This window comes from Adiantum capillus-veneris, chromosome 28 (assembly GCF_014529385.1).
Source record: "Adiantum capillus-veneris isolate H3 chromosome 28, ASM1452938v2, whole genome shotgun sequence".
Lineage (NCBI taxonomy): Eukaryota > Viridiplantae > Streptophyta > Polypodiopsida > Polypodiales > Pteridaceae > Adiantum > Adiantum capillus-veneris.
In genome coordinates, this window is record NC_140958.1 from 104,782,886 (window position 1) to 104,806,933 (window position 24,048).

The 24,048-nt window shown below is 46.5% G+C and overlaps 1 protein-coding gene across 6 annotated transcripts in view; it reads right to left on the reverse strand.

Annotated features, from left to right (window-relative positions):
- Nucleotides 1-24,048, reverse strand: part of LOC147421013 (uncharacterized) — a 92,634-nt gene that overhangs the window by 6,113 nt on the left and 62,473 nt on the right. For 5 of the 6 annotated variants that reach the window (XM_086503984.1, XM_086503979.1, XM_086503978.1 and 2 more), the window contains exons 7-9: nt 23,771-24,038; nt 296-375; nt 110-219 (exon numbers count right to left, since the gene is read on the reverse strand). In XM_086503984.1, the coding sequence (XP_086360110.1) occupies nt 110-219; nt 296-375; nt 23,771-24,038 (458 nt within the window). Of the gene's footprint in view, nt 1-109; nt 220-251; nt 376-23,770; nt 24,039-24,048 lie in introns of all 6 variants that reach the window. The other variant, XM_086503980.1, reaches the window with a different exon arrangement.

A 24,048-nucleotide genomic window follows, 5' to 3' on the forward strand; every position in this document is an offset into this window, starting at 1 on the left:
GTAGCATGCACCTCCATAGCAGTTTCTATCTGACATAGGTATATTATGCTGCTGGTTTTATGTGTGCACGTTTCATAATTTTGTTCTCTCCAAGAAAAGAAGAGAGTACCTTGGGTGTGCAATCTCTTCATTCATTGGCAGGTTTCCATTGCAGCTAAATTGTTCATTCAAAGAGTGTAAAATGTCAGTGCTAGAAGGTCCAGAAGCTTTGGAATTTATCTGCATAAAGATATGAGATGTCAAAGGACAACCTGGCTGAAGCTTGGACCACTGAACAGAACATTCCCGCAAATACCTTAGGCACATCATCACTATCACTTGAAATTTCAAGTGTTGTGTCCACGATGTTTTTGTACTCATTCTTGGGCTCAGCAGCTGGTTATGCACAAAAGTGAAATTCGATTACTAACTTATAATCATGAGGTAAAAATAAAACAGAAATTAGTTGCAAATGTGGAACAAAATCTAGGGATGCAGAACATGGCCTTGCGATTTCTAAAGCTTCCGGTGTAATATTCATTACAGCGCCTATAACTTTGGAAAGGACACCTTAAAACCCCCTTGAGCTCTAAAGCTTCCGGTGTAATATTCATTACAGCTCCTATAACTTTGGAAAGGACACCTTAAAACCCCCTTGAGCGTATATTTTGCAAAGGTTACACGGATTTTCTGCATTGATCAATGGGTCACTTTAACAGTCTCATCAAATTATTACAACTGCTTTCTTTGCAGTAACCATAATTTAAAGAGTGAAAAGAGATAGTTAACAGATGGATGGCAATGGAAAGAAGACCATAGCCGGACCTGTGCGCACTTGCTTTTGCTCCCCTGTGCAGCTTCAGTCACTCCCATGCTCTTTCGTCCTCGATCTCAGCAGCAAACAGTGATGGAGTCCTCAGCTATGCCATAGAGGGACTAGGATCTCCGTCACTTGCAGGATTACTCGCACCCGCCCTAGTCATCGGGAGATTCAAGATTTGGTGCCAGCCCGCCTCTTAGCTGAGGTCAAGCAAGCTTATCGATGTGCAAATTCTTGGTTGAGGCAACTACCAGATAGAGTTTGAGGGGCCATACATGGTGGCAAGGTACTTCAGATGAGCCCGGTGGCTCTAGGAGCCTCGAGGGCTTACTTCGGACGATTGTTTAGAGCCTGCAATCAATGGGACTTCCAGGGAGGTAAAGTTGCCAGTGTCACTCTGCTTCCCTCGCTTACGCCAAGAGTACTTTCCTTGGATAGGGGTTTGATTGGGACTTTCATTGAGACCCCCTGGGACAGCTGCCCCAGGTATACAGATGATTCAAGCTTTGGTTTATGACCCCCAAGCCCTCCCCATTGAGATTCTTCTTTTGAAGGTGGGCACTGGTTGGATCAGACAAAGAGTTGCATACTCGCACTTACCCAGCCAATGTATGATCTACGGTCAGATGGGGCATCTGGTGAAAGCTCGTCCTCGTGAGAGACCCAACCCAGCACGTCAGATCGAGACTCACTTAGTCTCAGATACATCAGCAACGGGGTCCTACCTTGGCTGACTCTCAGCCTAGGACCTCCGCTGCTGACGATGGCCAGGGTCGGCAAGAGGTCCGTCAATCAACGAGACCTTGAACCGTATTTGTGACGAGTTTTAGGGTTAGTATTTTTGCATCGAGGTCATAGATGCAATTGATCATTGCGTCTGTTTGGCTAGTCACAGACTCTCTCTCTCTAGAAAGGTGGTCCATGCCAACCTCTTGTCAAAGCCAGAATCCTTTCTATCATGCATTTACTTCTCTGTTCATTACGTTTGTTTGACCAGTCACAGTCACAGGAATAGAAAACAGGGGCCGTTATGATGGAGGTCATGAGCGCTTCACCCGTTTGCAAGTCCGTACGAAGGCAACCTTCATGCTTACAAACAAGCGGATAACACAAGTGGAAAGGGAGATGGAGTGGAAAGCAGAGATGGAAGGTTGGTGGAAGGAGAAGGCAAACCTTCTTCAAATGTTCCTCAACGAAGGCATGCAATGGAAAAAAGAGAAAGGATCTGCACGTAGAGATACAAGCACTTAAGGCAGATTCACAACCACTCAAAGAAGAGGTCTCAGCCCTCAAGCGAGAGCTTGCTGATAGAGCAAGCAACGGACTAGAGGAAGGTAAGTTCCAGCCCTCGGTGATCAAGGAAATCAAGGTCATCAACGAACAGGTTCAGATGATCAAAGAGGAAGAGAAACAAAATGGGGCAAAGACGTCTTCGTGGGTGGATGTTGTCACAACTCGGTGACGTGGCTGCCCACTACACACACACCCCCTCTGGCAAGGACCCCCTTGTAGAAATGATGACGTGGCAGGCCGGCACGGACAGCCCTACAATGCTGACGTGGCAAATTGTACGGCACTCCACGGAAAAAGCGGACTGGCTGACACATGGCAGGCTGTACGGACGCCTGCATTTTGTGGCGGAATTTGCGACAGCAGAAAAGCAAGGCAGCTTGCGGCAGCTTTTGCTTTATTTTTTCTACGCAAATTGGAGAGAGAGAGAGAGAGAGAGCTCCTTTGCTTTTGCTTTGGCTCAAGAGAGCTTGAGAGAGAAAGAACCTGCTTTTGATTTTTGAAGCTTTTAGGCTTTGCTTTTAACATCCCTTGTAAATCTATGTATTGGTAGTTTGGGCTCTCACTTCGCAGAGCATCTGGACGCAGAGTCTCCCACTCACTTGTACTTTTGCAACAGATTAATACAAAAAGAAATACCGAAAGGGGCGCCTATCTTTGGGGCCAACCTCTAGGCACGGAACTCCCCCATGCCAGTGTCGAATCAATTCTAAACTGTGAATTGTTTGAAGTGATTTCTTGTGGTGTCGCGTTAGATTCTCTACTTGGGAGTGTCCAAGTCTGTTACATATGTAATCACGAAGACACAGAAAAAGGCGGATGAGGCTAAGAAATGGATAGAAGTCACTAAAAAAGGGAAAGGGAAAGAAACCACATCTATCCCCACTCCTACAATCATCAACATGACTTTAGAAGAAGAGCAACGAAGGAAGACTAGAGCTCTACACATACAAATAACCGGTCTAAAAGACCGAGATGATGTGGAAGGGGAAGTCAAAGAACTTCTCCGCATGATGGGCAGTGAGGCTACTCATATAAAGGCATGGAGGGTAGGGAAGAAGACACAAGGAAATGGGGAGACTTCAAAGGAAAGAGCTCTAATCATGCGCTTCCCATCCATGGAGGCAAAGAAGGACTTCTTGAAGAAGCGTCCTACACTAAAGACAACGGGCATATTTCTGGGAGATGACCTCACACTCACGCAGCTTGCTCATATGAAAGAAGTTATGCCCGAGATAATGACAGCTTGAGAAGGGGAAAGTGGCCGTCTACAGGGATGGACGAGTGGTTATTCTGGAGAAGCGTCCAGCATGAGAGTGCGAGACCTGTGGGACCACACTCAGAGTGGCTACATGGAATTGTAATGGATCTCTGCACCTTGATGTAGGGGCCTTTGAGGATAGTTTCACAGGGAGAGACATCATTTTCTACTCTGAGACGCATCAAGCCCCGGGGCAGTCCATGCCTCATGTGAGCAGGTACAGATGGGAGACAACTTGCAGACAGGAGACTCGATCAGAGCGCAGAGGCAGTCTCATTCAGAGAGGAGCTACAATCTCTGATACATATAGCTCAGAGGGATGAGCACGCTAGGTACATCTGGATGAGGCTAAAGGCAAAGAATGGCAGATATCTCTACATCACTATTTGCTATTTCCCTCCTAGTACGTCAGTATATGCATCACCTAGAGGACAGTCCCCCTTCTCTATTTTAGATGATGATATATGGGAGTTTTCCAGAGATGGCGACATTATTATCTTGAAGGATTTCAATGCTATGACTGCCCATCACCAGACAATATTCTATGATACCTCGGAGGAGTTGATGCGGGAGCTTGATATTACAGAAATGGGCCTGTCTAGATTATCACAGGATGAGGAGCACACTGAGTGTGGCAGATACTTGATTGATATGGGGACTGCACATGCCTTCCACATCGGCATGGCGCTAGTACAGTGGATTATGTTATGGCTCCGCCAGGACTCATTCCTTCCTTTCAGGATTTCGTGGTGGGAACTAGGCCGGTTGGGGTAGCTGTCGATCATGCTATCTTGTCTTTCACTCTATCGTTCCAGCTCAACCCAACTCCATTGGGAGAGGCATCCAATAATACTCGGTATACCTTCACGAGGGAGACGGATCACCTGTACACTGATGAGATATACAAGCAGCTATGCACTTAGGAGCCAGGACGACCACTAGATGAGCTCACCCATATTATGACATAGACGCTACATGATGTAGCATCAGAGGCATATCCCCACAACCAGCCTAAAGTGAGACGATCTGGAAGGCCTCAGAATAGTTGGTATGATGAGGAGTGCAGAGAGACGAGGATCAGATTACAGAGAGAGGTGCTCATGGGTACAACTACACATAGACAATCACGGATTATTTTTCTCCGCCTAGTGCGACGAAAGAAGAGGGCTTACCTATCTCAATTAGAGCGTGATCTGTATCAATTGTTTATGAGTCAGGACTCTAGTGAGGCATGGAGGCTTTTCAATGAGCTCTCTCCACCGCCAACCATTACTTCCACAGAAACATGGGGGGAATATGCTACATCTCTCTATACAGCATCGGGGAAGCCAGCTTTACCTGACCCTCCAGAGGCATGCCCAAAAACATGTACTTTCTTTAATGTTGAGAGGGTAAGGAAAGCCATTGACAAGATGAAGACAGGAAGAGCATAGGATCATGATGGTCTGGTAGCAAAGCACTTTATCCATGCCCGAGATATGATTGCAGAGCCTCTTGCTATGATGTTTAATAGAGCCATGTACGAGGGTTTCCTGAGACTTGGAGTATGTCCACTATTGTGCCTATCTTCAAGTCGGGAGATCCTATGCTTCCCGGGAATTACCGAACCATCATGGTTGGTCACACTCTGGACAGGCTATATGCATCAATTCTTGAGCATGAGCTAAGTGGATGGGCAATGAGAGAGGGCATACAGGCAGCAGGACAGGCAGGTTTTAGAGGAGGTTTCTCCACTCTTGACCAGATTTTGACACTCAAAGCCATTACTGAGGAGAGTAGACAACATGGCAGGAGGATATATTGTAGCTTTGTGGATTTCCGCAAAGCCTTTGATACAGTGCCACGAGCCAGACTCATACGCAGATTGCAAGACATGGGGGTACCCATAGAGCTTATCTGGGGGATCTTAGCTTTATACAGGACAGTGGTATGACAGGTACGCACTACTCAGGGCATGTCCGACATGGTTCACTCCACCATTGGGGTGAAGTAGGGTTGTCCCCTATCTCCGACTCTCTTTGGGGTATATGTAGATGAGTTTTCAGATTATGTACAGGTAGAGGGTGATAGAGGTGCTCAGCTTGCAGGGACATGGATTCCGCTGCTATTATATGCTGATGATATTGTGCTGATCTCACATTCTCCAGAGGGGATGCAACGTCATTTGGATGCATTGCATGTATTTGCACGGGACAATGGATTGTTTGTGAACCTTGGTAAGACCAAGATAATGGTGTTTAACACGGGCGCAGTGGGTAAGGAGGTCTGCCCCCACTTTTACATATGGTCGAGAGAGTGTGGAGTATGCAGATACATACATTTATCTTGGGGTGGTTTTCAGTGGTCCAATATTTTCCCTGAGACGTGCAGCAGATACACGATTGACCAAAGCCTATGCAACATTGGGGAGACTTGAGAGGATATGTTCGCAAGTTCGGTTCCAGGAACCTCGGACAAAGCTTTGGCTCTTTGACACTTTGGTCACTTCGGCCATGCTGTAGAAAGTGGAGATATGGGGCCCCTCAGTTGATCACATAGCAGAGCTGGCAATACTGATGGATGGAGATGTATGGAGAAGCCCTTGGTGTCTATGATTTCTCGGATGATTAGGGCCAAGGCCTCAGTACCACATGACATTATTAGGGCGGAGCTCCCTGCCCCTCCATTGGCAGTGGAGGCACTCACTCGATCAGTTTCATTTATGCATAGCATTTTAGAGACAGATATACTCGATTAGCACTAGAGTCTTCGCGATAGCTGGCATTGCAAGGAGATAGATCATGTTGGTATGCAGAGATGGCATCTTAGTTTCAGTTACATGGCTTTAGTATGGATCGGCTACCCCCATTTCAATACTCTTTGGATGCACCCTCCATCTCCCTCACTAGGGCAGAGATTACCAAGCTCATCAGACAGGACTTGATTCAACTGGATACGAAGAGAACATGGATACAACCTACACATGAGCTAGGTATGAAGATGACTTTCTATAGAGAGCATCTTCTCCAACTCACGAAGGATGGTTTTGTGATCAGACCAGGATACATGGACACTCATCTATCCCACGGGATACGATGTGCTATTGGTCAGATACGCACATCCTCACATCAGCTAGAGATCGAGAACGGGCAGATTTAGAGTAGTACCCGCTGAGTTTAGGATTTTTCAGGTGTGCCAGATAGAGCAAGAGATAGAGCCAGAGACAGAGCTACATTACATATGTCATTGCCCAGCATATTATGAAATACAAGGCGGCTTTCACTGTCTATTTAGAGAGGGTTTTGGGCCACTTTCTAGAGTCATGAGATACCAGGATCAGAGTTGTCTCGGACTATACTTACTGGAGTCCCGCATAACCTAAAAAGGTCCAGGCCGAGAGATAAAGAGGTGTTTTACAACCAAACACCCCCCAGACCGAAACTTGCGTCGTTTGGAGGTGCTGACAGTAGCCACTCCTCAGACTTCTTAATAATCCTCCCGCATAACCATCCAGGTCTGGGCCGAGAGTCACAAGAACACTTTTCAATCATTCAATACTCCCCCGCAAATAACCACAAGGGTCCGGGCCATGAGTATGAACAAGCATTCTCAAACATCATTTCTCACTACTCCACCGGGAGTAAAATCACCAATCATTGAAACCAGTATTAAAACCAGAGTCAAACAATTCAAATCAGCACCAAGACAAGTTCAAAACAGATACCATCCATTTCAAACAAATTTTCAAACAATACTTTCTAGCTATAAAGAAAAACAAGTAGAGAGTTCATTCGGGGTTTTGTTCGGACAACCAAACTTTGAGGACGACTGGCTTGTCCTTCTACATCATGGTGATGGTTCGGTTCCGAACCTAGAGAGTTGAACCATTCTTGTCGTGCCAAGGCATGCCCAAGAGAACGTCGCAATTGCCCAACTTCATGATGTGGAAATCAGCTTTTCCATGATAATCTTGAATAGTCACTGGAAGAGCACCAATGAGTGGTACCACTTTTTGAGTTTGCCCCGTAGCTAGCTCAGCTTCAATTTCTCCACCCTTTGCATCATAATCTATGTGCATCTGCTTTAAGAATTATGGATGGACGGAGTTCTTTGCAGCTCCGCGGTCAAAGAAAATAAGGGCTTTGAAGCCATTGACTTTGCCATATGCTCAACACAATTCATTTGTACTCTCAAGGTGTATGCCATAAATATCAGGAACTAGTCCAATAGCGGGTCTAGCTCTCTTAGCAGGAGGTGGTGTTGGGGTTCGGTCGACCGTTGGTGCGGGCGTCGGCTCCTCTGATCTATCAGTGGGTTTGGGACAACTAGAATGATTATGCCCTGTTTGAAAGCATCCAAAGCATCGGCCTTCTTGTAGTAAGGTGTCTCGTTGTTGAGGCATCAAATGAGGTCTTTGCGGTTGATTTTCACGAGACTCTCGAGAATTTGTTCGTTGTTGCCAAGAGTTGTGGTTAGTGGCCAGAGATTCTTCTGTGGTAAACTCTAGCTTTCCCTTCATCAGTTTGTAGCCGACCGCGGCATGGTCCATAAGTTCTTGCATGGTAGAGACTTGCTTGGATAGACAATACAGATTTAAAGGACACCGGAAGGTACACGTCGACAAACCTTTCGTTATATTCGTCCATCATTTCGGTGGCAAGCATTTTCAAGTTGCCCCACTCTGCCAAAATCCGTACTTCAAACATAGAAGTCATGTAACTACGTGCAAAAACTGTCTTGAAAGCTTGCCAGGTCCTTGGAGCATGTGGTTGTGTCGCGATTGAACTTCACCATTGTATAACAAAACCTTTAAGTGCTCTTGGCCACCATGTGGTACATGTAACAGACTTGGACACTCCAAGTCAAGAATCAATCACGACAGCACCAAATAACCACTTCAAAACAGTTCACAGTTCACAATAGATTTGCACTAGCCCGGCGGAGTTTCGTGCCTAGAGATATTGGCCCCAAAGACTAGCGCCCCTTTCGGTATTTCTTTTTGTATTAATCAGTGTTCAAAGTACAAGAGTGGTTGGGTCTCACTCTCAGACTCTGCGTCCAGATGCTCTGCAGAGTGGGAGCCCAAATCACTTAGTTATTTACAAGGGATCCCAAAAGCAGTGCCCCCAAAAAGCTTCAAATCAAAAGCCTAAAAGAAAAAGCAAAGGCTCTTTCTCTCACAAGCTCTCTTGAGCTTCAGAAAAATAAAGCAAAGTTCCTTTTTCTCTCTCTCTCTCTCTTTGATAATTGCGTAGAGCAAAAAGAAAAACTGCCGCAATTTCCGAAAATCTGCCGTGATTGGCCCGTAAAAAGCAGATTCTTGCCGTACGGTGCCTTGTCATCACATCTCCACATTTTCCGGGTTCTACCCTGCTACCATTAGGGTTAGGGTTAGGGTTTTTGGCAAATTTTAGGGTTTGTAGGTTTTAGGGTTACGGTTTCCAGAATTAGGGTTTTCAGCAACAGCTAGGGTTAGGGTTTCTAGAATGCTTTCGGGCAACCACGTCATCACTTTGTGACATACCCCCCTCTTGAAAGCGATTACGCCTGCAAAACAGACAGAGGCCATAAACCGTCTTAGCAGACACTGAATGTTAGTACCTACGTACTAGGAACACACATCTAGCACATGTACTAATCGACAATGACATCACACGACATCACAGGACATCACATGACATTCAACATTCATTCCGATCTTAGACCATGATTTATCGGCAGTGTAGCTAGCAATTGCATCTAGATCCAATCGGGACCTCATCGATGTCCGATTGACTAACCCCTATTGCAACCATGTCTATTCGAGATCAATTAGAACAAAATGCTGCAGTCATTTCGTCTATCAGTTCCTACACTTAAAAAGAAGTCAAGAACAAATCAGTATCATATTCAGGAATCCCATTTCATAAAGTCATACAACAGAATACTGTCTACTCTCAGTATCCCTGAAGCTCAAAGAGACATAAGTGACTCTAGTATCAAAATCGAGGCATCTGTTGACAAAGGAACAGAGTAACTCCCCTCTTGTGCATCCCACTGCACCAGATCTCCGGCCAAGCTGAATTCTGGGTTCCATTTGGAGTAGACTATGCTAAACCAAAAGCCTCGAGGTAAAGTTTCACAATCTGAGGAGTATCTGCTAGGTCCTCCTCCTCCATCCACTTCGCATCCAATGCAGGATAGTTCTTGAACTTAACCAAGAACCGCCTTCGGACTTTACCTTTATTCTTCATATCCTTATGTGCCAAAATCTGTTCAGGAACAAGGATCTCCTCGTTTTCTTCCACTTCGGATTGCTCATCAGGCTCCCCATCATCAGGCACATCATCTTTGAAAGGTTTCAAAAGATTCACATGAAATGCATTGTGAATTATCCAAGTATCACGCAATTTCAGTCGGAAGGAGACATCATTTATCTTTTCAGAGATCTGGAAAGGTCCGTAGTATCGCATACTAAGCTTTGGAAAAAGACTCTTCTTTCCCTTTTTCCTTTTAAGACGTGCCTTCTCAAAACGTAAGAGCACCCAATCATCCTCCTTCAATTTCAAGTCATGACGATGGCGATCCGCTGCCTTTTTCTGTCGTTCTTGAGATTTCTGCGAAGTCTCGCGAACCTTGGCAAAAGCCGTATCTAAGTCTCACGTATATTCATCTGCTTCAAAAATCTTATCTTTCGTGCTTAGGAAGGGTGGAACCTTCGTAGCACCTTCAACAATCTCAAATGGCGCCTTCCCCGTCGAAGACTGTATCGTGTTATTGTAGGCAAATTCCACCAAAGGCAAGTACTTTTCCCATAGAGTCTTTTGATCCGAGATATAAGACTTCGATAAATCTAGAACCACTGAATTGGCAATCTCAGATTGCCTGTCAGTCTGCGGGTGGAAAGATGACGAGAACTACAATCGCGTGCCAATGTTCTCCCAAATTGCCTTCCAAAACAAACTCGTAAATCTGGGGTCCCTGTCGGAGACAATCGTCTAAGGCATGCCATGTAATCTGAAGATCTGGGCCACAAACAGTCTCGCTAAGTGATCCGGCTTGACTGTTTTCTTCACTGGAATGAAATGAGCCTATTTGCTAAATCTGTCAATAACAGTCCAGATACCATCGTGACCACTCTCTGTTCTCGGGAGATCAAAAATGAAATCCATTGCAATACTTTCCCAGGGACGGGTGGGTATGGGCAAATGCTGTAACAATCCCTGTGCTTTATGCCTGTCAAACTTGACCTTCTAGCATACTAAGCAACTGCGCACAAATTCTTCCACATTCTTTTTGAGTCTCAGCCAAAAGAAGTATCTCTCTACCCCTTTCATGGTGGTAGGAATGCCGCGGTGACCCGTAAAAGGTGGACAGTGGCATTCAGTCATAACCTTTTTCCCTCAACGGCTATGTAACGCACAACACGGTTTTTCTCATCAAGTAGCCATCCCGAATGGAATATCCCGCTACTATCTCCCCATCCCGTCTCCGTGTGAAAACGTCTGCAAAATCTGTATCTGTGGCATACTGGTCGACCATATCCTCGAAGCTCCTATGATGTATCGCGGAAATAGACAGAACCAACGGCTTTTGAGACAAAGCATCTCCCACCACATTCTTCTGTCCCTGCACATGGACAATCTGGAACTGAAACTGTGACAAGATGTTCGCCCACCGCCTCTGCTTTTCCAAAAGCTGCTTCTGTGACAAGAAGTGGCGTAAACTCTGATGGTTTGTAAAGACAGTAAAATCCGCTCCGAGTGGGTAATGCCGCCATTGAGTAAGAGCATGGATAACCGCCAAAAGCTCTTTCTCATAACTCTGTGTTGTCATTTCCGGCCTTGAGAACAATCGGCTCTTATAAGCAATGACATGGCCTTCTTGCATTAAGACCACACCCAGACTACGACCACAAGCATCACAATATACTTCAAATGACTTCTTCAAGTCCGACAAAGTCAAAACTGGTCCCGTAGTCAATTTCTCTTTCAATGTTTGAAAGGCAGTAACCTTTGTGGGTCCCCACGAGAAAGGGACTCCTTTCTGTGTCAAGATATGCAAAGGGGAAGCAACCTCTGCAAACTTTCGAATGAACCGCCTGTAGTACGAACACAGTCCCAAGAAGCTTCTAACTTCATGGACATTCTTCAAATCGGGCCAATCACGGATAGTCTCTATCTTGGCCGGATCCATTTGCACTCCCCTGCTGAGACAATGTGTCCTAAAAAGTGTATCTCGTGGTAGGAAAAATTCACTTTTCTTTGCATTTATCACTAACTTGAGATCTCGTAATGCCTGAAAGACCTGAAGCAGATGATCTCTGTGTTCTGTCTCATTCTTGGAGAAAACAATGATATCATCAAAGAAAGTGCCAACAAATAGCCTGTACTCTCGAAAAATCCTGCCCATCATCCGGTTAAATGTCGCAGGAGCATTCCATTTTCTCAATGAGGTAATTTTTGACTTGACAAAAGCTCATACGATGATGCATAAGAAGTCAACTACTTAACATCCTCAGGCAAGCTAAGAGTACCAATAAGACTTTGGCCAGGATTTTGAAGAAGATTGTTCAAAAAAATTAGAAGGGTTGGGACCAAAAATTGGATTCTACATTGTGATTTTCCAGAACATCTTTCAAGGTAAGAGAAAGGTGACAACAGGTATGACTTCATTTAAATTTGGTTAAGCCGAAAGGCATCACCAAAAACTCAAATAACCCAAAAGTCGTCCGAAAAGCTGTCTTGTAGACGTCTCCCGGCGCGATTAGATCTGATGATATCCACTTTTCAAATCAATCCTGCTAAAGCACGAGGATCCCTGTAATCTGTCGAGTATATCATCGATCCTAGGAATCGGAAATCTGTTCTTAATGGTGATTTTGTTGAGAGCTCTATAATCGATACACATTCTCCAAGATCCGTCTTTCTTCAAAACCAACAACACTGGAGAGCAATACAGTGAAGTACTAGGCTGGACAAGACCTTTTTCCAAGAGGTCTTTCACTTGGTTCATAATCTCTTCATTCTGTGCTCGGCTCACACGGTAAGGTGGCCGATTCGGTTGTGTGCTTCCAGGTATCAGATCAATGGTATGATCTTCAGGACGAGCAGGTGGTAACTCGCCTGGTAGGCCCTCTGAGAAGCAATCGGCGTGAGAGTGAAGAAAACCTTGGCGTTCTTTATCAAGTTTAGACATATTTGTCCTATCCTTATCGCTCAATTCTTTCATAAAGATCGAGTACACAAACAGACTGGATTTCATTAATTTAGAAATGGCCGAAGCTGATACAATAGGGACGGACTCGCCCTTAAGTTTAATGTCAAGTACAATGGTTCTACCCTTCTCTGTAGTCAATGTCGCTTTCCTCGTCCGATAATCGACCACGGCGTTGTTCTTGTGGTACCAAGGAATCCCCAAGAGAACATCACAACCTTCCAAAGGCATTATGAAAAAGTCCTCATGCCCCAAATACCCCTGACAATGCAACCGAAGTTTGCCAATGACAGGTGTAATGGCTACGTCCCTGCCGGGTGCCGCTAGAACAGCCTTCGCAAGTGGTCCCATCCGATTGGGAGTGATCTCGAGCCGTGCCGCCAATTGTGTCGTGACCTTATCGGTGGGGTAGGTCAAACTGCCACAGTGAATGGCAAAACCCCGCTTCGTATGACTTATCAACTCCTGAATAGAAGCTGACTTCTCTTCCAAGCAGTGATCTCGGATCTTTGTAGGTAGACCCAAGGTAAACAGCTCAATCTGTTCTCTGAACGAGATCTTCTTGAATGAAGAGGCGGGTAGAAAAGAGCTCCAAAATCTCTCACAATAAGCATCCAATGTATCTCTCTTGGTCATCCGAAGATGGTTCCAAGCAGCTCGTATATCACATTTATACTCTTGAGTCAGCCAAGAAAGAAATAAAAAGCTTCTTAAATTTCACCCATTTAACTGGCGCAGTCTTGTTTAAAAGAAGTGTGGACCACCAAGTTCGAGGATTCCCCTTAAAAATAAGAGGCAACTCTCCGAATCTTGGAGTGCTCTGAGTAGCGTCCTCCCACGAAAGCCATGTCAAACTACTATATAAAAGACAAAGCCTTCGAAGCATCTTTATATCCTGAAAACGTGTCAAATTTAATTGACTGTCTACCTTCCTTAAACTCTCGGACTTTCTTGCTTTTATCTTCCAAAAAGTCATACTGGTTGGCTTTATAAAAATTCTTCTTGTTCGCATAAAAGTTGCCATCGTCAGAGTCTGAACTGTCTGTAGACGAGTCCTCTGTAGAACTGTCACTCACTGGGCGAGATTTAGACTTCTTTGCCTTTTTCTTGCCCTTTCCGAAGCGTTGTTTCTTGCTTCGCTTTTTGCCTTTTCTGTGTTCTTCGCTCGAATCTGAAGAGCTAGAAGAACTGTCAGAAGAAGAAGAACTAGATACTCCTTCAAATCGAACACGCTTCTTCTGTTTCCTTGCCTTATTAAATGTCGACTGACGACCCAAATAACCCGGGACGTCAGTGTCTTCTTCTGCTTTTTGCCGTGCTTTTTAGCTTTGTTCTGCACGTCAAAAAGCTAAGCAATCCATGCATCAACCACCTTTTCTAATTCCTTCTCTGAATATGTCTTGTGAGCAGAAGGTTTCTTGAGAGCGAGTTTCGGGGGTGGTGTTGTGGTTTTCTACCACTGCCCGTGCACTTCCTGAAAAGAATCCTCGCTCGTATATTTTGCCAATTTTGGGTCCTTCGCAAAACTGAGCATCATCTTTGTTGCATCGCCGATCAATTGACAACGCTTCATCTCTCGTTGATCCGCCTGAGTAGGCCGACGGGCCGTACTCTCTGCCGGAATCTTCGTTGTGATCCCTTCCCGCATCTCCGGATGCAGAGGGAGTCAACTGATCCTTGCGTGAAGCCATAGGTGCCGGAGAAAAAAAATTGGGATCGGATTTATCGTAGAAGAGAAATCGGCCGTGCTCTGATACCATTGTAACAGACTTGGACACTCCAAGTCAAGAATCAATCACGACAGCACCAAATAACCACTTCAAAACAGTTCACAGTTCACATAGATTTGCACTGGCCCGACGGAGTTCCGTGCCTAGAGATATTGGTCCCAAAGATTGGCACCCCTCTCGATATTTCTTTTTGTATTAATCAGTGTTCAAAGTACAAGAGTGGTTGAGTTTCACTCTCAGACTCTGCGTCCAAATGCTCTGCGAAGTGGGAGCCCAAATCACTTAGTTATTTACAAGGGGTCCCAAAAGCAGTGCCCCGAAAAGCTTCAAATCAAAAGCCTAAAAATAAAAGCAAAGGCTCTTTCTCTCGCAAGCTCTCTTGAGCTTCAGAAAAATAAATCAAAGTTCCTTTCTCTCTCTCTCTCTCTCTCTCTCTCTCTCTCTCTCTCTCTCTCTCTCTCTCTCTCATAATTGCGTAGAGCAAAAAGCAAAACTACCGCAATTTCCGGAAATCTGCCGTGATTGGTGCTGTAAAAAGCGGAATCCTGCCGTACAGTGCCACGTCATCACATCTCCTCATTTCCGGGTTCTGCCCTGCTGCCATTAGGGTTAGGGTTAGGGTTTCTGGCAGATTTTATTTTTTGCAGGTTTTAGGGTTAGTGTTTCCAGAATTAGGGTTTTCAGCAGCAGCTAGGGTTAGGGTTTTTAGAATGCTCTCGGGCAGCCATGTCATCACTTTGTGACAGTACATCACTTCTTACTGGACTTTCTGGAGTTCTTGCATTAGGCAGCTGGAGAGGTTAATCAGGAACTTTCCGTGGACAAGCAGAGACAACCAGTCAGCTTGGGCCAAGGTTTCTTGGCAAGCCATTATCTTACCTTGCTCTCAAGGAGGGTTGGGAATCATAGATCCATCACGGTAGAGTAGAACCCTCCATGGGAAGCTCATTGTCAGAGGTCTTCTTCTAGGTGAGGAGCCCTGGAAGGAGCTTTTGCTTCGCCGGATTCGCAGCCGAGTTCCACACATGGGCAGCCCTTAGAGCCAGTCCACTCAATGGATTTTCACGGAGATGCACAGAATGGGCCTGAGCACGAGATGGGAGGACCGGTTGGCTTTGAACTTGCTTCGGTCTTGGGAGTAGCTGAGGGGACTTGAGAAACATCAGCCCACATGCATTGAGGAGTGCTTGAGCCAGCCTCTTACATGGAACCCGTTGGTCAGTACTCAACGAGGTCACATGGTTGGTAGTGGACCCTGTCACAAAATGATGGCGTGGCATGTCCACCGGGACGAGACCCATTTGGAGACAGACAAATCTAAAGTCTATAAGTTGTTCCAACTTATAGGGTCCCGTTTGATGGGGCCTTTGGGGACACAAGCTGTAAAAAAAAGAGAAGATCGTGAAGTATTTGCTTACGTGGCAGGCTGTACAGACAGCCCCGCGAATCGCGGTGACAGCTAACGTGGCATTCATACGGATTTTCCCAAAAATATGGAAGCTTCCCTAGTGCCAGCTTTTGGGACCTGATGCTTTTGGAACCTGTAGCTTTTCTTTTGAAAGGCCATGGGCCCATAAATTGATTGCTTTTGGTACCTGTAGCTTTTCTTTTGAAAGACCATGGGCCTATAAATTGATTGCCAGGGTCTCTCCCTCTCTTAGATTGGCTTGGGAGCATCGAGCAGAGAGGACCCTCGAACATTGTACTTTGCTCAAGCGTTAATATAAAAATAAATACCAAAAGGGACGCCAGACTTTGGGCCAATACCTCTGGGCACGGAACTACGCTGGGCCGGATCGTCTCTCTCTCTGACTGTGATAAGTGATTTTAAGTATTCTCTTGTGTGTCATGCAAGATTCTTGACTTGCGATGTCCAAGTCTGTTTCACTGGGGTATGAGAGCTCAGTAGATTTTCCTTCTACCGAGAATCCGATCCCTTCTACCGCAACACACATGGATTCAGTCACCGAATCCCGCAAAGGAGCAAACGATTGCACCTGACCAATCAGGTTCGGGTGAAAGCACAGAAGATTCGAATGGAGGACACCCAATTTCTGAGGACTCGAGAGAAGAATATGGACCATTCCCACCTACGGAATATGATCGAATGGAGATGTAGTGTCAACAACAGGTTGACGCCTGTGCTCGACAGATGCTCGAGTATTCAAAAGAACCCCAGTATGCGAAATTTTTTACCAAGCACCCAATCGACAAAGTTCATTCTTGCTGGCATACTGTCACAAATGGGAGCGCACACGAATAATCAACAAGCTGAAAATATATAGTCTTTCAACTAAAAGAGTCAGGGAAGAAGATTGACACAGTATTTGGGACCAAAAGATGGGCTGGTCCCCTCCCTTAAAGAGAATCTTTATCTTTTTACAAGCACAAGAACCGGAGAAACCCCTCCTTTCTAAATCTCAAAGTCGATGGTCGATTCCTCCCCGTGCGGGAAATTCCGAGAGGCGAGCTCTCAATTCCGTCTGCGTCCAGAGTATAAAACTCCTCAGATTGTTTCGGATTCTGTTTCCAGAATCCCTGAGCATAGGCTGAAGCCTCCTTGCTCTTGCGCGATGGAGTACCTGCAAAAAGCACAAACACAAAAGCAACAACTCGTAGAGCGTATTCACAAGCTTCAACTGTCACTCAAAGTACTAAATAGACGCCTCCGTACGTCGACTTCTCCGACGCGGCAAGGTCTTCTTCCTCTAGCGCTAGCACATCTGTCTGTCTAAGAGTGGGGCGAGTGTTGTTTTATAGGCTCTGAGGACCGGTAGAAATAGCCGGTCCGAATCCGACCAAGAATAGCAGAAAGAGAGAGAGAGAGAGAGAGAGAGAGAGAGAGAGAGAGAGAGAGAGAGAGAGAGAGAGAGAGAGAGAGGGCTGGCGGCCAGAAGTTAGAGAGAGGAGAGAGAGTGGAGGCTAGCACTGGCAACTAGAGAGAGGAGAGAGAAAGTCCAGCGCTGGCTGTTTTTTGCAGCCGTACAGAGATCGCTACTGTTTTTTTTTTTGAAGGGTCTTACACTATTTTAAGTGGGCGGCCGGTCACTTTTCAAAAGAAGTGTGAACCTGGACAAAACTCAATAAAATCGAGTGAGCTGAAAATAGATGCTACATAGGCACATGCCTGGCGTCCCCGGATGCAATTCTCAAGCACGGATGCAATGCAAACATAGATTCCTCGCGGGTGGTCGCCAGGCTCCAGGTCAGTAGCAGTGGGTTTCCACAGAAAACCGTTTCGACAATCTTCACGAGGACGAGGTCCCAGCTCCACCCTCCACCTCAGCCTCACCTTCTACAGCCCCTCCTCCCCCCGAGTTCTCCTTCGCCCCTCCCCGCCTGGCCCCTCTTCTTCTGCCGCATCCCGCCGCCCCACTCCTCCATCTCCCACTAGCCCCCTACTTCCACATCTCCCCCCATTCCTACCCCGTAGCCGACCCATGGGGTAGGACCTTTCTCGGCTGCTAGGAGATATCTTGGTAGCGCTTTTGCCACAAGTCTCTTGGCGAGGGAGGGACAGCCCTTCTTGCAGACCCCCCTTCTGATGCAAACCTCCCCCTTTGCAACAGTTTCTCGGGGACTGACGAGTTTCGACATTCGTCACTGGTGGGATTTCTTTGCTTACGACTTCACACGGTTTCTCGACGACCCTTCACCAGAATTTGAGGCAGCTTCTTTTAGAGTTCATGTACTGTTCCTTGCGGCTAGGGGGATAGAGGCCTTGGACTCAACGGTTGGCTTCTCTTTTCCCCTATGTGGCAGGGACCAGTCTGAGTGGACTTTGGACTCAATGATGGAGTGGTTGCAGGCATAGGCCCTCGAGTTCTCTCACCACATGGGAAACCTAGAGGTTACAGACCTGGTACAGACTTTGTGGCCGCTGGCCAAGTTCTCAGTGACATCTCCAGACTCGAAAGGATGTAGACACATTGTGGTGCACTTTTTTGCTAACACGCAGAGCCCACCATGCTATGTATACATACATGAGGACTCTTGGACAAAGGAGGTTGCCCTACGCACGGCACGCTCTTCTTGGGCATGGGCTAGACAATCTTTATAATCATGCCTATCTCGGGGACGCTGGGATGCGGATTACTCTCCATCCAAGCCAGCTTGGAAGATAGCGCGGTTAGCTGCTGCTGCAGCATCAGTTCTCTCTCGTTCCCCATGAGGATTGTCTCATAGAATGTGTAGGGATTAGGTGGGCCCTAGTTTCAGTGTCAACGGGGTCGATTGCATCAGGAGCTTCAGTGATGCCTTGTGGGCGGAGAGACTGATATTCCTATGCTGCAGGAGCATCATCTTTGTGAGAGCCACATTAGATGATGTGGTCAGCTTTTGCATGGGCGATTTGAGACATTTTGGTCAACTGCACTTAGACCTGGTGGTATCCAGGGAGGGGTATGTATGACTACTGCGGACTCTTGGCGGTAGGCCATTGTGGGCAGAGGTATTATTGCGCCTGGCAGGGCTCAATGGATTACTATGCAGGTTCAGGGCTGCCTACATCTATGCGCTCAATGTGGCAAGTGCACGTGCAGAGTTTTGGTCTCACATTGTGTAGTCTCTGCCGCATGCAAAGCAATGGTGCATTGGGGGTGACTTCAACATGTTGGAGGACCCCTCAGACAGGATTGGTGATAGCCATGCTATTGTGCACAGAGCAGAGTTGGTAGCCTGGGAAAGGCTATGTATGACTTTGACGGTTTAAAATGTTTGGCAGCACTCTGGCTTTGTGAGGCCCCCAGACAGCTTGGCCTTCTCTCGCTCGGACTGTAGAGTGGGAGGAATGAATCTATCTCGAATAGATCGCTTCTACGCTAGTGACCACAACTGTGACTTGGGTGGGTCAGTTTGCATCTTGGCTGGGACATCTTTTTTGGACCATGCACCAATGATCCTCACGATGACAGATAGACAGAGGATGGAGAGCACGATGCTACGCATCCCTGAGAAGATCTTCTTGGACTCAGAGCTCAGAGAGCGAGTGATGGCTCTCTGGACAAAGGGCTTGGACACGCAGGACTCTCCTGATGATAGAGTGGCCTTTGGACTTGCTCAACTTAGTCATTTTTTTCTCCAGGAGTCTATGGCCCTGCCTGGCTGCAACAAGGATGGAGGAGCAGCGTCTCCGTCGGGCCGTTGCTTCCTTGCAGAGGATGAAGGAGCAGCATCCAAACAGTCCTTGGTTGGAGGAGCAGTTGCAGCAGGCTCGCCAAGAGCTTGCCAACATAGAGGAGAGGCGTCACGAGTTTGCTTTCCATTGACAGACATCTCAACGGACCCAGGTGGGTGACAGAGTGACTGGGTCATTCTTTGAGGTAGTGGGATCCCGTCATGTGCCATACTCTCAGGGGACAGTTCGAGAGACTTCAAGGCAGCTCCGACCATGCGTTCCTTCGACTTTGGCGCCCTGGGCCTTTCTTCACCATGGTCCGGGGTGAGCCCAGATGGCACTACCATCCAGTTGTGTGGATTTTCCTCCTCCCATCTCTTGCTTTAGCCCTCATTGTACATATGTTGTTTTTCATTGGAAGGATCTCCCCTTATGGTTGATGTATCCCTCTCTAGCAGAGGTGGTTGTAGCCCTATGGGCAGTGTTATTAACTAATAGAAGGATCTTTTTCTCGGAAAAAAAAAGAACATAGTCCATTTAGCAACACGTACGGCAATCGACTCACCCCTAAATCCAGCCTTGAAGAAAACACCTGCTCCGCGGGTGTATACGGAAGATGAGCTTGATGAAGTGGTAGAAAGACGAGTTAACCAACTCATGAGGACCAAGAAGAAACGGAAGAGACAGAGTCAAGCAACAGACTACCCTGGCTCTTGGGTCACAAGTCTACTTTTGCAAATGCACGAAAGACAAAGAAGCGCGTACGCTTTGCACGTTTCCTCGGAAATCTTCAAACAGTTATGAGGAGGACTCATCCTCTTCTGAGAGCTCGGACTCCGATGAGAGTATGTTTTACTCTAAGAGGAAGCACTTCTACAGTGCCAACCAATATGATTTTCCCGCAAGAAACCAAATATTTCAAGGAGGGTGGACAAGCACTAAAGTTTGATACTTTTTCAGGCTTTCGTGATACCCACAAGGCCCTTATTTTATTCAACAGCTCGACATAGCTTATTCAGGAGGGAGCTATTCAGAGCACTCCAAGGTCAGGAGGGCATCATCCTATCTGAAGGGAAATGCACAGACTTGGTGGTCCACTCTATTGTTACGAAAGAAAGCACCAACGAATTGGCTGCAGTTCGCTTCCTCTTAGCTCACTTAGGAGTACGAGCGAGATGTGATCGCTCCTTAAAATCATCTTTGGATGACCAAGGAAGATACTTTGGATATCTACTGCCAGAGATTTTCGGATACCTTTCTAGCGGCCTCTTCTTTTAAAAAGATCACCTTTAAGAAAAAAATCGAGCGATTTTGTTGTGGTCTACCCAAACAGATACGAGATTAGTGCTTATTGCAGGAGTCGGAGTCCATACAACAACTGATGGGACATGCTAAGCAAGGGTTTGCGATGCATTCAGGTACTATTACGTATCCAACCGATCAACTTTTAACAACAGGGACCGGACAAAATTCAAATAATGGTAACAAAAGAACAAAGAAGTTTCAAAAAAAGAAAGACACACGTCCCCAACTGACACGGGGACAACGATCTGAGTATCTCAAAACGGGGAAGTGCTTTAAATGTGGAGAACATGGACATGTCTCAACACGTTGCCTGCACAAGGCACCCACATGACAACTGGAAGAAAATCCAGAGAGTTCCAGAGAAGCCAAAGAGCGCGGAAGAAAAGGAAAGATGAAAGCAGGACAAGTACGAGACTGTGTGTGGACCAAATGGACGAAAGCATTGAACTTTGCAGAGCATGGGGCAAAGTGCGAGACCAAGAAGCCCGATAGCAATAAGGATTAGTCAATCGAGACATCTGTGGTGAGCTGGGATAGATCTAGATGTGATTGCTAAACACGTTGCCGTTAGATCATGATCCGATATCTCAATGTATGATATGTTTTGAATGTGATTTGAATGTTCAATGATTGTCGTCTTTGTGCAAGTGTTGGATTTGTGTTGTCTAGTGCGTCAATGCTTAGAGTCAATGTCTACTGAACTGGCTTCTATCTTATGTTTGATTTTTGCAGGCGTAATCGAGGACGATTACAATTCTTTCAAGAGGGGGGTATGTCACAAAATGTGGCATGCCCACCCGAACGAGACCCATTTGGAAACGGGCAGATCTAAAGTTTATAAGTTGGATGGGGCCCTTGGGGACACAAGCTGTTTAAAAAAAAGAAGATCGCGAAGTATTTGCTGACGTGGCAAGCTGTACGGACAGCCCCGCGAATCGTGTTGATAGCTCACATGGCATCCGTACGGATTTTTGCAATTTACGGAAGCTACCCTAGCGCCAGCTTTTGAGGCCTGATGCTTTTGGAACCTGTAGCTTTTCATGTAACTGCTTTTGAAAGGCCATGGGCCTATAAATTGATTGCCAGGGTCTCTCCCTCTCTCAGATTGGCTTGGGAGCACTGAGCAAAGAGGACCCTCACACATTGTACTTTGCTCAAGCATTAATATAAAAATAATACAAAAAGGGGTGCCAGACTTTGGGCCAATACCTTTGGGCAGGGAAGTACGCCAGGCCGTATCGTCTCTCTCTCTAACTGTGATAAGTACCCAGACATGGTATTAGATTCACTATTTTGTAACTGATTGGTCTCATAGGTCATTTTGGCCTTTTGAAGACGTTAATATAACATTTCATTTCATTTCATTTCTCTCTCTCTCTCTCTCTCTCTCTCTCTCTCTCTCTCTCTCTCTCTCTCTCTCTAACTGTGATAAGTGATTTTAAGTATTCTCTTGTATGTCGTGCCAGATTCAAACTTGGGTGTCCAAGTTTGTTTCAGACCCCATGTATCTTGGGTCCCATGGCAGAGGGTCTAGCCCGCACGAGCAGATTCAGAGCATCTAGTTGTGTGGCATGAGAGGAGAGCAAAGCATGTGTCAGGATCTTGTCAAGGCTATCCCAGCAGAGTGGCAACACTCGAGAAGCAGAGTGACACACTCTTCTCGAGGTAGAGGCTCCCAGCTGGATGTGGGCTTTCACTCGCCTTGAGGTCCTCATCGTAGTTAGGGCTTGTTCAGACTCAAACCTTTGCATGTTCGAGCTTCAGTGAGAGGGTCGCCTCCACAGAGTGAGGCACCAAAGGTAGCAGAGTGCTGCTTCCAGGAGATTCAAGTTGTGGGCTTCAAAGGATGGACCTTTGTGCTTGATCCCCACCCATCAAATCTTCAGACTGGACATTGGCGGCTATCGGCTTGGGAGAGTTGCTCTCTGGCACATGGGACCCACGGGGAGTGGTTTTGGCATGATCCTTTTGCTTAAGCTGATCACCCAAGGATCCCCTTCTTTCAATACACAGCACGACTAGGACATCACATGCTGGCCGCACAAAGGGAGGCCCATCCTGCTACTATAGATCAATGGCAAGAGCAAGATCTCACGGCTCAGTTTTTGACAAACTTTTGGGGGCATTTGTGGGACAGCAGACAACCGAAGAGAGTCAACCATGTTCCAATGGCTAGTTGCCCATCAAGCCACCGCAATTGGGAGCTGGTTGGTCTACAATGGCCATCCGTCGGGCTATGCCGCCTATGACCATCCACTTGAGTCACAGCAGCATTGTCTGTGGGAGTGTCCCATGGCACAACAGGTTTGGCTTCGCATTCTACGGCTTATATCTGCCTTGTCAAGAGCTAGACAGTACACTTTGTGTGCTGCAGCCTAGTCCACACTTCGTTTCGAGTTGTCTTCAGCTAGCAGGATGATTGTGATACAGGACGGTCGGCCTACACTCCAGCCTGCCACAGAGCTTACACCTCAGGAGTGGAGCAGCAATAGAGAGTTTTGTTGGGAGCTCATCTGACACTTTGGTTCATTTGGAGAGCCCAATACTTCTGCATTTTTGAGGCCCATCCCATCCCACCCGCGGAGATTGTACGAGACATCTGGCTTGAGCTGATCCATACACTCAGAGGACAGTTTGAGAGGCTTCAGGGCAGCTCTGATCATATGCGGGAGCACCGCGAGGCATTCCTACAACTCTCGCGACCAGGGCCTTTCTACACCATGGTCCATGGGGCTCCTAGATGGCATTACCGCCCACCTATGTGGTTGCTTCCTCCTCCCATATCTTGATTTAGCCATCATTGTACATATCTCACCGTTTGACTGGGAGAGTCTCCTCACATTCTGATGTAGCCCCCTCTTGTCGGGGCAGTTTGTAGCCCGCTGGGCAGTTTTTCTTAACTAATGGAAGGATCTTTTTCTTGTGGGAGGGAAAAAAAGTTTACACAACCTTAATTACTTTGAAGTAGATGGAAAAATGCCTTCTCATAGAATTTTGATTAGAACTAGCAACAAGCAGCACAAACGCAAAGAAATCGAAAAAAAAACATCGAGGCAGCTTACATCTGTATAAATGCCACAGTAATACATTCTTACCAAGTTCTTCAGTCTCGGAGCATGTCGATGCATTTGCAACTGCCAATTTCTGTGCCTTTTTCAAAACTTTATTGGAGATAGATGAAGCCGCTCCCAAGTGAGTGTCTTGTTGATGTTCACGACAAGCAATGTGGAAACGGGGCCCACACCACATTCGACAGCGAAGCTTGCTGGAAAGCATGTAGGCACAAGGATAATGGAAAACCTGGGTACATGTTGCTGCATGACAGCCTAGAGTGGCTCCTTCCTTTTGGCACCTAGCACATTTCTACATAAGA